Consider the following 15790-nt stretch of genomic DNA (forward strand, 5'->3'; position numbering starts at 1 on the left):
CTGTTGAAAGAACCTGAAGGTAGTGAGATAGTCTTGATCATTCAACACTACTTCACATCTTTCCAAAATAATGGGGAATGTTGAATTTAGAAAAGGGGAGGTGGTTGAGAAGGAGAAAATACAGATGAAAACATAGGAAAATGTCAGACAGAAGTAGTCATAGAAGTAGTTATTTGTTTCTATCTACTAATTTTCTCGGCACTTAAATATATGTCAATGGGATAGTGACTGAGAGCTTTTGGGTGGGGACAGGATATTTCAGAAGGGTGTTGGTACACTTTATTATGTTACACTTTATGTCTGCAGGCCTACACTTGACTCCACCTGACTGACAAATGACATTGCCAGGCGTGTGCCAAGAGCTACATGACCATTCAGCAAACCAGTGCACACTGCTGTCCCTTTCCCCACACACAAATTCAGTCCCTAGTCACAACCAGAGTGTTGTGAAAAAGAACCAGAGGCAGCTGGAGCCAGTTTTGCAGAACATTGTCTGAGCTGAGTTTGTGCCAGAGTGCAGTGGTGGGTGCCACCTTGGGACTGTCTGTGAGTGAATGAGTTCTGTGCTGTGCAGCCCTCGTGGTAGCAGGCAGCAGCAGGTGTGGGCAACAGTCTCTTCCACAGAGACTTTAAAATTAAAGTGCAGTGTAGAGTAAGTACTGCTGGTGTTATGGGCAGGTTGGAGAGCAGTGTACATTGTTACCTGTTGATCTTTAATTTTAGATTTCTAACAAAAAGCTGTCTTTGACTGTTAGTCAAAGCCGGCCACGGGGGATCATCCTTGGCTTTCCATCTAAGCAGGTGAACAGGAACTTGTAGCAATGGATAGCCTATGTGTAGGTGGTCTCCTTTCTTGGATTTCCATGTTTATTCTTACTGCTATTGTTAGCAAGAGGAATTGAGAAAGAAATATGAAGAGACTCATTCAAAGCATGCAGTTCATCTTAGTGTCTCTGGTTGATATGCTTAGAATTATAAATTTACAGAACAAATGATTTTTCTATGCTGAATCATCAAAATCACTTTCCTAATGCATTTAAAGCTTTGTCCTTTGAAGGATGTAACAATATGCATGAGATAATTGGAAAACTGGCTAAGGAAAAGACTCCTTTTTGAGGCATCTGTGAAGCAGCAGTACTAATAGTGTGAAATAACACCTTGTATGGATAAATATGTTTTGCCTAAATTAGCTAATTAGGCTGAATTCAAAGCAACTCTTTTCCTAGAATAATTAAAATACCATGTTCTAGTGTAAAACAAAAATAGGGAGAAAGCATGATACTTAACTCTGTAAGAATCTACAATGATAAGCCGCTTTAAGTGCATTTTTAAGTTGTGCTTCTTCCTCTGGGAATCTAGAGAAATAATTTCTTGGACTCCCTGTCTGTATTTAACAATTGTCCCAGTCAACTGTTGACAAGAAGCAAGCAAAGTCTGATGTATGGGAGAGTGCTGGTTGTACTAAGTAGGTCATCCATACTCCTGTCTTTGTGTCTTTAACAGATGAATAGCAAAATCCCTGTACCTTTTACATTCTGTTGCTTTTATTAACTGTGAGGTCTGTAAGAGTTTCTTTGACTCTTAGGGGAGCCTACCACAAACTTTGATGTTACCTTTAAGTTTGGCTCACTCTAGGCTTCCTCTGTGTGTGTGAGAGAAGGAAGAGCGTGTGTAACACAAACAAACTGGTACTGATGTCACTAATAAAGAAGACAAAGCAGCATTTGGATAGTCTGCTGTAGGCAACCCAAAGAACTCTTATCTGCATGATACAAATGCTGATAGTGACTAAAAAAGATGCATGTGTTTTACTGTTAGCCAATTTCTCTTTGTCTTGCAGCAAGCTGAGGTGCGGTTGAAGTGTCTTCTGGGACTGCAGGGAATTTATAGCAGAAAAGAACTTGTTTCCAGGATGGATCTCTTTACTAACAAATTCAAGGTAAATAAATTACTGTTTGCTGTTTTTTTAAGTCTAGGTTGGGTGTATACACAGGGCCTGATGTTTAGATGAGAGCTGATCTCCCCACTCTGATGACTGAGAGGAACTTAGACTCCTGTAGAAACAGCCTTGTTGACTGAATAGATGAAGGAGTTTTGAAGGGATGTTTCCCCCTGTTCCCATGAACTCTTCCATTTTGCTTCAGCTCACACAAAATGGTGTTAGCATGAACTGTAGTCAGTTATCTCTACCATTTATTCAGATTGGCCCAGGATTTTTTACAGGATCTTTGGCAGATCACAAAGAATTTAATATGCTAAAGATCCTCTTTCTGCTGCACCTGATAATGGGTTAACCTTGTAGTGGACTGGTTATCTATGTATCACACATCCACATCAAGCATGATGTGGGAATGGCTCTTTCTAGATCTACCATGATCTACCATGTCAGTATGAGTCTTGAAGAAGGATCCCTTATCTCCTTTCTGAATAAATCAGGTGATACACTGTCGTTTTGAGAGCTTGTTTTGTGGATTCAGTGACCCTGTACTCTGCCTTTATCATACTCCAATATCCCATATATCATTTAAGGAGTAAGCCCTTTACTTTTTTTAACCCTGGCCTTGCTAAGGATTTTGTCAGCTGCTCTTACCCTAGCAGGGTTGCACCTTCTCAGTATTTGAATAAGAAAGCTCAAGATGATGCAACTGATAACTCAGTCCCTGTGAATCAGGACATGATTCAATGTCTGGATGTGGTGGCAATCCATGGTCTTTCTGTAAAAGGTGCAGGGCTTATCTGTGCATCAAAGCAGTTGCTAATAGTGAAAAATCCCTATTATGTATCCTCAAAGAACCCAAAATAGATTAATACTGGCATCTTAGTAATAAATTATTCACAATTAAACTCAGCTATCTAAGACTGACCCTGTTTTAAATGACTATGTGGTAGTCCCTTATCTTTCTGTCTGCTGTAAGCTGTGTAACCAAACACTGGATTGGTATTCAATAAAGACTGATGGGATAGCTCCAGGTTGTTTGTACTACGATCTTCCTGTGTGAGGATGCAGTATAAATGGATTATTGCAAACTCCATCCCCCAGTCAAAAAACACCCACCCAAAAACAACTCCTTGCCCCCTAAACAAAAGAAATCCAAACAGCTGCACACAAAATACAAGTTTTAAAGTTTAAATTGTACTTTCTTAGTGATGGGGAGTGTAATCATATAACCATCAATCCGTTTCCTGCAAACAGGAGTTACATACGCTCTCTCTGTTACCCTTGAGTGTTCAAATTCAGGATTTGTGGGTTTAGACACCTTCCAACTGGATTGTGAGAAAAAGGAGGGTGCAAAGGAAAGTGAATGTAGAAATTAAGAAACCATATGTTAAATGGGGAAACTGTTAGTCCCAAATCAAGCAAGTCTAAAGGTGTAATATATCTTAAAGATACAGGCTACACTGAGGTGTGCAAGTTCCTGGTTTCTTTGGATGGAAAGTTTTCCAGTTTTCTGAGCTGTTTGCATGTGTACTATGTTACAATATTATTAATTCTGGAGGTCAACAAAATTGCTGCTATGCCATGGGGCATCTTTATGACTTCAAGTCTAACTGTCTTTTCAGCAAGGCACTGACTTCTGTAATGTGTAGGTGAAGGCACCTTACTGTTAATGGGAGAAACTGATTAGATAATGCTTGTAATTTGAGGCTTACCTTCATTTAACATACTGCAGTGCCAGTAGTAACATCTTAGAAACAAGTTGTCAGTCACTTTTAATTTGTAGTGTGTACTTAATTTCTTGTGAATGCATACATTACATGTATAAAAAAATATCATATTACTGCATGATTAATTCAGTTAAAAAATTAACGTGCTGTTAATTTTCAGGGGCTGGGGAGCTCCTTGGTAGTAATCAAGTTGCCTTATGTCTCTTAGGAAATAGCTGCTGAAATAAAAATAAATCTCTGCTGTACTAGTGTAGATGATCTAGCTGTAGCAAAAATACATGTTTATTGAGAACAAACCATGTTACATCTTTTTATTGTCATTTTACATCCATTAGGATCGAATTGTGTCCATGCCTCTGGACAAGGACCATGAAGTAGCAGTTCAAGCCATGAAACTCTTGATGCTTATGTCACAGTAAATAATTTCTTTTTTAATTTACTGTATTGTTTTAATGGCAACGAGATCCAGGCACAAACCTGACGAATCTTCCTGTAATCAGTTACTTGTTGGGAAACAGTTGCTTCTGGCAGGATATGAGTTACAGTTAAAGCTGCTCAAGACATGACATTTTCTTTCTGTGGGAAAATGCCAATGTTAAGAAAACCCTTGTGCCGAGATTCTATCTGAAAATTACATTTTTAATCTTTACATTTCCCTCTGAAAGGAAATTCCACCTTTTTTAATTTTTGCTCTTCTCAAAAAGAGGATTTGACTGTTTTGAGGGAAGTTCCCACTGAAGATGGGGTCCCCAGCCCATCTTCCGTCCCAGGATTGCCAGGCCTTGATCAGGAGCTTGGTGGACCATGGAGTTCTGCTGTCTTCCCTGTCTCTCTGCACCTGATGCAGGAAGCCTTGAGCTTTGAGACTGTTGCTAGAATTTGGACTTTCAGATTCTTGGCTCCAGGGCAGAGAATCTGGTAGCCTTTGAGCCCATAGCAGACTGACTGACAGGAGATGAGCAAGTGTGTGATTTTGCTGAGGTGGAAAACTAACAAAAGAGTTGTTTTCTTGGGAAATTTACCTGCCAGCCATAGATTTGGTAGGATAATGGCAAGCTGGAAATGTGGGGAAGAATTAGACTTAGTATTACAGAGGTATATAAATCTTATTCTGATATATCCTTGAGCAGCATGTTTATTTTAAAGTGTCTTTATTTGCAAAATATGTGTAGAATAAATTTTCTGTCCCTCTTTTTCGAAGCAAAATGGGAATAAAAACTTCACTGCATTCCATTGATAATACAGTTGAGATGTTAGGACTCAGTGTCTCCTCTGTCTGAGAGTGTAAGTTGAATTTTGGTGATGTCGATGCTTATTTCCATGTACAGCATGGCACATTATCCAACAACCTTGTGGGATTTGCTTTTCTATTTAAGCCAGAAATATTAGTCATTGCTAGAGGAGCATGTAGACCTTAGTGGTCCAACTAATATGGTGCTGTAGATATTAGATATTTAATAGATATATTGTGGATATTTCACATTCCACTGGTGTGAATGGCATTTTTCCAGGCCTCCTTCAATAGGCACATCAGAACAGGATACGATGCTGTGAGCACTGCACCTTCTTCTGAGGGTAGTGCCATTGTTGGGGCCTCACTAGTAGTAGCCAGGGTTATATTGTTCCTGTGTTCACAGTGTCCTTTTCTACATCTCTTGGTTCCCCATGGTGCCTAGCTGTTGGAACAAAGCACAATGCTGTGTCCATGCATAACATGTCCCTGTGCTAGGAGGAGCAGCTCACCATTGTTGAAGTACAAAGATTCCATACACCAGTTATGGCTGCACTTGTTCCTTATGTGAATTAACAAGAGCTATATTGGCACTGCAGCTGTTTATCATCTCTGGCTTTATTATAAGGGATCATGTTCTCATTAATGCAAGCTGCAGTTATGAAAGTTTGATTAGTGTTTCTTCTTCCCTGAAGCAATTTTTTTTTGAATTTTGCTTAAATATGGTTTCTAGTATGAATAAATGTCTTCTAAAGTTTTATGCATTATATTTTTTCATCATAAGATGCAATTTTCAAAAGCAAAATTAATACATTATGAAATTATTTTTAATTAAGCTAAATAGAGACCTAGCAAATACATTCTTTTCTTTCTTTTTGCTCATCTGTTGCATAGCCATCTTGCTTTCTTCCACTTTCTTCCACTGTCCCACCCCAGTTGCTCTGAGCCCTGCTGATCTGGCTAAATTATTGGAGTGGTGAAAGTGTGAGCTGGGAACTCAAGCAAATTCAACAACAGCTCTTCTCTTTGATAAGAGTAGCTTGTGTAAGTGGCATGACTACTAGTGTGCATTGATATAATAAAATTTTTGCTACTTCTGTCATGCTGTCTTCTCTTTGTGTGACTAATTCTTGTCATCTGCAGATTTGGCAACTGAATTCAAGTGGTCCACCTTGCATTTTTAGTGAGATGTGAGAGACCTTTCAGGTCAAGTTTCTACTTTTAAAGCTAGTGGCAAGAATCTCTGTCTGAATTCCCTGTAGCTGATCTGGAGTAATTAATTTTTTTAAAAAAAATATTATAGTCTTTATTGGTGAGAGATTGACCTTCGGAACATGTCTCTAATCTTGGAATACATATTTTGTTATGTCATGAGTCATCAAGAAGTAAGGCCAGGAAGAAAGCTTTCTCTGTTGGGTAATTTTTCTTGGGAAAAATATATTATGTCAGTAACTTCCTTTGACTGACTTCCATAGTTGTCTTTTGGGTGAGCATAGCAGCAAGACCTTGTTTCTAATTGGCCATTTTTGTGATATTTTACAGTGGCAGCAGAGGTGTGCTCCATGTATGTTAGTAACAGGTTTGAGCATCTCTCAACCATCACTGCATTCCAGTCCTGTGGAATATACATTGGTTACTCTGTACTACTGTCCCATAAAGTTGCTGTGCCTTTACATTCTCTCTCTTGATAGCAAGAGAGGTAGTGAAAACACTGATCTTTTCAATTCACTTATATGTGTTACATTATTAAAAAAACATCCCAGTGCTAATTCAGAACTCTCTTGCTCTGCATATACTTAGTTTTTTTTCAAATCCATATTTGTATTTTCTTCTTGTGTATCTCTGTGAGCTGAGATTGTTTCATTCTTGTTTGTTGCATGTTGTCTCTATTGAATGGTAGTCTTTGGGCTAGTAGATTTGTTTTTACACAGCATGATGTGATCCTGAAGTGGAAATGAGCCTATGAGGCTTAGCATAATAGAAATTATTAATGGTACTGAATTATGCATAATTGTTAGCATTAATGTTGTAAAGGTTCTGACAGGGAATAGAACTAGGAAGGAAATAAAGGAGAAAACATGAGTGACAATGAGAGACCAAGGTAAAAAAAAATATTGCCTTTTAGGAGGCAAATTAGTTTAGTGTGCCTACTGATAGACAATTCTGTTAATTTTTGTGTGCTTAACTACCTAAAAGCGTAGAGGGATTTTGGAAGAGCAGCAAAAGTAATTAGGTAGCTGCAGTAGATGCATATGGAAAGGTTACAGGTGGTCTGGGTAGGGGCACAAATCTACAATTAGCTTGAATATGTAAATAGCCCAGCAGAAAATGGTTTTGATTTACTTTAGTCAAATGTAACTGGAAATTAAACTGAGTTTTAAACACAAAAATCAGTCTGCCACAGCATAATCACAGTGTATTGCAACATGCTAATCCCATTGTACAGTGGGTGGGAAAGGACTATTGTTACATTTTAGTGGCAACCATATTGTCATTTTGCTGATCACCAAAGTGTGTCTTGAAATACTGCAAAGAGAGCAGAGGAGCTAGAGTGAGATTACAGAACAGTTTAGTAGTACATGATTTTTTATACTTAAATTTTTTATTGCAGACATTAGAATACTTTAAACATATAATTTTTTTTTTTGGTTGTTAGTGCTCTGTGCACAAATCTGCTTTTATAATGCATCTGTTTAACTTGACTTAATTTTAAATGCAAAGTGAACAGATTCTTTTTTGATTGAGATGCTGTACCTTGGGTTGTCATCACCATAATGTGCACAGCCACTAAAAACAAATACTAGTGTAAAACTCTGTGAAGCGCATCAGGTGTGTTTTTATTTTACTCTTGTGGTTTTGGTGGTTATCCTTGGTATGAGCAACAGCACAGACCCAAGTCAAGCAACAACAGCAGTCATACCTCTTGCATGCAACAAAATGAAACAAAAAGCAAAATAAGAAATCTTTCAACTGGTGCCATATGCAGAACAAAATGGGTCTGTGATCTCCCTCTAGAATGTCCCAGTTTTTTCTTTGTGACATGTTCACACTGAAGTGCAGAGAAAATGGTATGTCATGAGATTGGTATGTGGAAGGCCATGCCTGTTTATTTTTAGACATCTAAACACTGGCAGGCACTTGTGGCTTAACCTTTATCTGTTGCTTGGCACTCTGATGGCTGTAAATTTGCAGCAGTATTACTGCTATATTTGAAGTATTCTTTGAGTGGTTGATGACTGCCCTGTGGATGTAAAAAAGAGAGGCACCTGTTTAGTGTGGTAGTGTTAGTGCTGGTGGTTGTAGGTGTAATCCAGTGCTGCTGCCTGCAGGTAAAGGCAAGGTAAAACACCTGAGCACTCATTTCAGAGGGAATTACGAGCGTAAACCTCATCGTGGCTCAGAGAGTAGTGGTTGAACAGTAATTGTAGTAGTCATATGCACAGGTATTCTCTCCCACTTGAGAAAGGAAAAAACAAAAGATCAGGTGCTCCAGTGGTGTCAGGAATATCTGTCAGCTTGTGCTACAAAGAAAATGGATTATTCTCCCTTCCTTTGCTTCTCTGCTGTTTGGGGGATGCTTCATTTGCAGCTGGAGCAGCCTCTCACCTACTCATGGCTCAAGGAGGGAGGAAATAACAGTCCACTAGATTAATGTAACAGGTAAATTCCTAACCCAACCCAATTTAGAGGACAAAGTTAAAAACAGGGAGGTTGGGATTTTGGAAATCACAGAATGGCTGAAGTTAGAAGGGTCATCTGGTCCAAATCCCTACTCAAGAAGAGCCATGTAGAGCACATTGCCTAGGACTGCATCCATATGGCTTTTGAGTATCGCCAGCAATGGAAACTCCACAGCCTCCCTTGGCAGTCTGTGCCAGAGCTCTGTCACCCTCACAGTGAAAACGTGTTCAGAAGGAGCCTTCTGTGTTTCAGTTCATGCCTGTTGCTTCTGGTCCTGGGCACCAGGAAGCCTGTCTCTGTCTTTTTACTCCCACCACCAGGTACTTGCGCACATTGCTAAGATCCCTCTTAACCTTCTTTCCTCCAGGCTGAACAGTCCTCAAAGGAGAGATGCTCCACTTGCAGGAGAGATGATCCCCAGACCATCTTTGTGACCCTTCCTTGGTCTCTCCCCAGTATGTCTCTTGTACAGGGGAGCCCAGCCCTGGACCCAGCACTCCAGGTGTGGCTTCACCAGTGCTGTGTAGAGGGGAGGGGTCACCTCCCCAAACCTGCTGGTAACACTTACTGCAGATTGGGATGCCATCCACCTTCTTTTCAGCAAGAGAACCCTTGGTTGGTTGGCTTGGTGGCTCATGTTCAACTTGGTGTCCACCGGGATCCCCAGGGTCTTTCCTAAGGATAGAAAATACCTAAGGAAAAGCAGTTTCATTAGTAGTGGAAAGTCCTTAATTTCTAGCCAGAGAGATAGGTGCTTCTGAGCTCTTCAAGCTATCTGACAAGTTAGTCAAGGAACTATTTTAAAATAGAAACATTCAGGTATTTCATTATTTCTATAAATGTGCTAAAGAGAGCAAACCTGAAATATAAAGAAAAAAAAATACTAAAAATTGTGTGTATTTGACTGTCATGTTCATACAGGAAATTCCATTTAAGGATAAGAAAAAGGTTTTTCACTGTGAGAGTGATCCAATACTGGAACATATTGCCAGAGATTTTGTAAAGTCTTTGACTTCATAGATTGGACACATCGATGTGCTATAGCTGATCCTCTTGTGAGCAGAGCATTGGACCAGATGATCTGCAGAGGTGCTGACCATCCTCAGTGCTCTGTGATTCTGTATTGGTTCAGTCTAGATCACCATATGTTCGTGAAATTTCTTATAGTCCAAGTTTTCCACTAATTTTGAAAAAAATATATATGGAGAAAAAATGACAAAGATATCTTCATGGAAACCAATGCTTTAAAAGAACTGAATAATAGATTGACATTAAAAAGAATGAAAGAAACTTTGTCAGAATGATAGTTTTTTTACTCTAAATCCCCCATAGCCTTTTATACTTATTATATCATGTCTTTTTATTCCTGTAAGTGCTCTTTGTTGTCATTCTTTGTTTTACTCTCACTTGTTAAACTTGTAGAAGTTTAATGAATTTGATCATTCATGGCTTCTTGGGACACACCACTGCTTATTCATATACTCTAATGCACCATAAAACCATTTTACTTATTTCATTTTTTTACTGTTTAACCAATAAACACATCTTTACTCTACTTTCCCAGTGCTGTAGATAGTAAAATGAGAGGCATAAGTATTTTCCTTTATGCTGGTTTCTTGATATGTATTCCTTTACACTTCTTATGTGTTCTATTACTGCAAATATGTGCTCAAGGTTATTGCATGTTTAAAGAGTCCACCAAAACCTGCCTTAATTACGTAAGGCAGCTTTTATTTCACATTATCCTGTGAGACTGGTACGTCACTTTTGGAGACATACCATCAGCACTTTCATTTAAAGACCTTTTTAATGGATGCATTAGTGATGTTCTCACCTAATGTGAGCTCACTTCTTTTTCAGTCAGGTTGGAGGATATTTTGGGGCTCTGTGACTTGTGAGGATGCTAAAGGATGCGATGGGGTTTGAGACAAATGGGCAAGCATAGGAAGGACTGCCTATTTTTTTTGGACATCACTCTTAGCAAGAGAATAGCATGAATCCTCAGTTGTAGAGAGGGTGTTGGACCACAGCTGTAGATGGTTTTAAAGTGTTACTACTTGAGGATTGAATGCACTGATCAATAAAAATCCTTTCCTCTCACCTGGGTGTAGTAAGTGTAAGGATCTTGTATGTTGCTCTTTCATTCTCTGAAGTAGCCTAGTCCAGTGACATTTTTGTGGCAGTAAGAAAGAGGTATTTGGAAACTGTAATTCTTTCTTTGGACTTCACTGCTCTGGTATCTCTTGGGTTATTCAACCTTGATGCTTCAGTTTCTTTTTTGTAAATATTTGATATGAATACCATTTCTACCTCTCAGAAAGTGTTCTATGTTTACTAGTTGGCATGTGGTGTTATCAAGATGTGTAGCTGAATGAAAAAAGTCATGACTTTGAATGTGTTTGTGCAGAGAGGTCACAGCCATAAATGTGCCATCAAGAATGTGTTTTGAATTCTTTTTACATGGGACTCTAGTGTAATAGAATATTAGTTTTAAGATACTGGAATGAATAACTTAAAAATAATTTGTACTGCAGAATGAAGGTTTCTTGTTTATTACCTTCTTTGGTGAACATCTAAGCATAAAGTAAAGGCATGATTTTCCTGTTTTATTACTATTGCTCTTTTTACCGTGATCACTGATCAACTGTAATTATACTTTAAGTTAATGTTTGTGTTTATGCAGTGAGCCTGATTTGTCATGGCTTACACAGACCTCTGATTCTCTACACAGTGAGTAAAAGAACGCTGTCAATTTTGTTTGAGAGCATTTTTAGAAATGCCCTACAAAAATTTACACATAGCTGTGTAAACAAGTTGCATGGTTATGGAGAATCAAGTCTAGTAAAAGCTGGACATAGCATTCATACTATTCTTTGCAGATAAACCTGGACTATAACTTCCGTTGTTATTTTTGCCTAGGAACTGTGAGGATGTGTTATCAGCTGAAGACTGTGAAATGTTATACCAGTTTGTTTATGCCACACACCGTCCACTTGCAGTAGCAGCTGGGGAATTCCTTTATAAAAGGTATCTCTGCCTGCCTACTTCTTGCATATTCTCATTTGTTTTGGAATAAAGGTGGATTTATTTAAGGGGGACATTAAGCATTAATTTTTCTGCTGAAAGTGTGTGCCATCTTTATTCTGGTGAATCAGAAGAGAAATGCTGTCTGGTGGTAATTGCATGTTTTCCTGCACAGGTCTGAAACAATAGGTGTGAGAAAAGTTGTAAGTCTAACATAGGGAATATGAAGTGCCAATGCCATGTTGACAATGTGCCCTCTTTCTCTCTACTTTCTTTTCCTATTACTTTACTTCTTACAAGCTAATCTGTCACCTGGCATCTGCTGGGTTTTCATAGTTTGGTGATTAATCACAAAAACGGCCTCTTCTTCTCCCTTTGGAAGTTGCCTTATACATTGTAAAGGCTTTGAATAATGAGAGATGCAGCAGATTAAAAAGCCCTCCCAATTTGCTGTCAGGTTAATGAAATACAGGGTTTATCTTCCCCAAGAGTAACTAATAAATGGGCTTCTTATAACAATGGTTGCATGAAGTTGAACGGAGTTGGCATGCTAAAAAGGGAAGAGACAGTCTCTATGGCTGAGAGAAATAATCTTGACTTACAAAAAGGAATGAAAATAAAAATATTTAGGCAGGGATTTTGTGGGGAAACATTCAAAAATAATAATTGTGTTTCCACTCATATAGAATCTCCTCCAAGTTGTATTTTCCTGTCTAACTGAAATGTTGGCATTCTGGAATTTGTAGAGCTAAGTCCAACAGAAAGACAAATTAAGAGAGATTTCTGTTTTGATGAGTCTGCTACTACATCTGCTAGACTTTGTCTTTTGTGTTGGTCCTAATATGCTCTCATAAATTAGATGTGTCTCCTCTCAGAACTCTGCTGCATTTTGCTACCAAAGTGATTGCCCTGATTCACTTTTTCTACCCAACTTGCCAGTGCCTTGTGGACACCTTGACCCTGTAAATCTCATCCTTGTTCTTGCTTGCCCAGGGCCTCTCTCCAGCACTTTTTCCAGTGTAGAATGTTCATTCTGGTGTGATAACAAATATTAGTGACACGCTTCTTTCCCTGGTTATACGGCTGAGTTTATGCTTTCCACCCCTGCTGCCCCTTCTTCTTGGCTTGCACAAAATCTCCTCCATGTGTGCATATTTTAACTTAGGTTACTTAGCTGCCATAAATTATACCAGCAGAAGCTCTTCCTGAATGCACAAGCTTTTGCTGACATTTAGTACTTTGATCCAGCTCTTAAATCCAAGCTGTTGGGGCCTTCCATTAATCTGCAGGGATGGCCTTCCTGTATTTATCTTGGGATTAGCACTTTTTGTGCATGATAGAGTAATTTTGGATGAAGGGGGAAATGGAAGTCTCATACTGTGGTTCATACTTGAGACAGAAGAGGAAGAACAGATTTCCCACTGTATTTGTGACATTAATTGCCTCTTATAATTACAAGATACTGTGCTTTCCTTAAGAAGCTGCAGTCCCAAGATGCACTGTGATGTGAATAGTGGTTGTGTAGTAATATCTCTGCTGTGTTGTTAAGGTTTAAATTTGGCCTAGAGCAAGACTCTTCAAGCATGAACAAATGCCTACCTTGTTGTATGATCAGTTCTGTGGAATCTGCATCTGTCATCCAGAAAGGTGGCAGGGTACCTGTGAAACTGTCAGAAATAGTCTCTGCATCCACAGGGATAGCGTATTTCTCATAATGGAAAACAATCTTTTTTCCTTTCATCTTATAAAAAAGTCTAATGAGATTTGGGGTAAATAAGTAGACACTTAAGAAAGAGAAAGTCCTTGTGATCTTGACAGAATTGCATTGGTAAGAGTAAGGAGAATGTGGCAGAAGTGGACTGATGTGCTTTTCTTTTGGCAGGCTGCTGAGTCGTGAGGGAGATAAAGAAGTCCAGCCCAAAGGAGGAGGAAAGTTTGGGGCGAGCACTGACCAACTGAAAAGATTAATACACTTTTTCCTGGAGAGTGAGGTGAGAACAGCCCCTGCAGTAAGCCTTTTAAATCCAGTGTTGCATATTAAATCAATTATCTTCTGCTTTTGAAAGCAATTTCTGTTGGTGAGCTCTGAAATGTATGGTGTTTGAAATGATTTTACTCTCTAGGTTAAGTTTTTAATGAAGCCATTTTTGTTCTGTTGTACTAAAACTAATTTAGTACTAAGTGTGCTAATGGAGAGAATCAATGCTGAGGCAGTTTCTGGAAACAATCTGAAAGACCAAGTGAGGGTTTTTTGGTACGTGTCCATGTCTTTCTGGAGGCAAATGTGGGTTGCTCTACCATGGCTCCATGCTGACCAGAAACTGTAGTTTTATTGAGACTTTTATCACCTTAAGTGCTGATAAACAGTTCATGGTTTAGCTTTTGCAGTGGTGCCTCTATCTGGCCAAAGTGTCTCAGGCATAGCGGTTTTGAATCTTTCTGCAAAGAATTGGATAGATGACTTGTTTCTAGTCCTGGATTTTTGGCTGTTATGATCAGCAATATAAAACAATACAGAATTTAGTTTCAGAGATTATTTAATTTAAATTTGTATTTGTATTTTAATTTATATTTAATTAAAATTAAACTTGTATAAAAAAGAAGAAAATTAAATATTTTCTGCCTGCTTTTCCTGCTTTTTCACCCCTTTCCTGCTTTGTATCAGACTGAAGATGTGGTGTTTAAATGTTGATTGGCCTTGAACTGAATATGTTGGAATACTGCATGTGAATATATGTGTGATTGACAGAGCTTTGTCATTGGACAAAGGGAAAGGAGCATATGAAGCTATTAATTTTAGTGATGTATTGGCTTTTATAAGCTCGTGTTTTTAATCCCTAGCTACACAAACATGTTGCATACCTAGTAGACAGCTTGTGGGACTGGGCAGGCAAATTCCTGAAGGACTGGGAGTGCATGACCACTCTTCTATTAAAAAATGCTGAAGAAGCTGGAGAAGGTGGGTAAACAAAGAATTTAGTTTTGTCTGAATGAATCTCCCCATGCTGTTTTTGGAACCTTACCTTAGCTAGTTTAGGATCATTTCATATTGCAGTACCATTTGGTCCCAAACTGTCACAAAGTGTCCCCAAGTGTCACAAAGCAGATGCAACTCAGTGCACTGCTAGTGTAATATTTATATCAACATATTTGTTTTATTCAGTATTCTATATTTATGTAATGTTAGTTTAGAACCTGTGCAATAAATACTCGTGTAATTAAGCCATAACACTTATGTAGTGTACACTTTGTTTGTCCAAAACTTTAGAATCTAAAAGTATTAATAGATTGAAATGCAATTATTGTCAGGCTTTTATTCCTACCTCAAAAGAAAATGAGTAATATATTGAGTTCACTGACATCTAACCCTAGAGGGGTTTTTCTTGTAGAATTATTTTGAAGTGAGCTTAAATCTTTAAAGTCCCTTCCAACCCAAACCATTATATGATTCTATGAATAGTTATTGTAGTAGAACTTGAGTTAGTTGTGTGATTAAAATCAGTTCATAGACCCAGTGAGCATTTTGGTACTCAAAGATTTGTCCTAGATGAGACTAGTCAGTAGGAGACCTCATTAAAACTGCTGTGTTTTTGCAAGCCCAACTGCCCCCAAAAGTTCAGCCATTAAGGGATTAATGGTACTCAGTAAATGCAGAAAATAACTTCCTTCAAATGAAGTCAAACACTCTCTAGCTGTTTATTTAGCAGCACTACATCTCCAGTTCTTTAGTGTCCTTCCACAGTTCCTCAGGTAAATGAGTAGGCTTAACATCAGTTGTTGCTGCATCTGCACTTTTCTTTTGTGTGATGCTGAGACTGATTTACTTCCAGCACTGAGCGATGCCCAGGAAAGTGCTCTCATCGAAATCATCCTCGCAACAGTCAGAGAAGCAGCTGAAGGTCATCCTCCAGTGGGCAGAGGTGCAGCCAAAAAAGTCAGTGCATCTTAGTCTTATTTATTGTCCTGTCATCACATTATCTTTGCCTTACGTATTTTGCCAGATAGCTTGTTCCCAGTTGCAGATGTATCTTAGGAAATAAAATAGCTTATTTTTCTGAAATGTTGCAATGTCTTTTCACCTCTAGATCTTACTTGAAGTGGATGTTGAAGGAGATGAGCATTAGAGGAGAGCCACTTGAAGCATGTTATTCACAAATGATGAGCATTTTACCCATGACATATAGCTGT

At 38.6% G+C, this 15790-nt stretch overlaps 1 protein-coding gene across 3 annotated transcripts in view; it reads left to right on the forward strand.

Moving 5' to 3' along the window:
- Nucleotides 1-15790, forward strand: part of LOC111945845 (cohesin subunit SA-2-like) — a 57925-nt gene that overhangs the window by 19607 nt on the left and 22528 nt on the right. For all 3 annotated transcript variants that reach the window (XM_023948486.2, XM_023948491.2, XM_086880676.1), the window contains 6 exons: nucleotides 1841-1939; nucleotides 4002-4081; nucleotides 11498-11605; nucleotides 13485-13593; nucleotides 14444-14561; nucleotides 15433-15536. In XM_023948486.2, the coding sequence (XP_023804254.2) occupies nucleotides 1841-1939; nucleotides 4002-4081; nucleotides 11498-11605; nucleotides 13485-13593; nucleotides 14444-14561; nucleotides 15433-15536 (618 nt within the window). The remainder of the gene's footprint in view (nucleotides 1-1840; nucleotides 1940-4001; nucleotides 4082-11497; nucleotides 11606-13484; nucleotides 13594-14443; nucleotides 14562-15432; nucleotides 15537-15790) is intronic.

Source organism: Cyanistes caeruleus, chromosome 3 (assembly GCF_971803275.1).
Source record: "Cyanistes caeruleus chromosome 3, bCyaCae1.hap1.1, whole genome shotgun sequence".
Lineage (NCBI taxonomy): Eukaryota > Metazoa > Chordata > Aves > Passeriformes > Paridae > Cyanistes > Cyanistes caeruleus.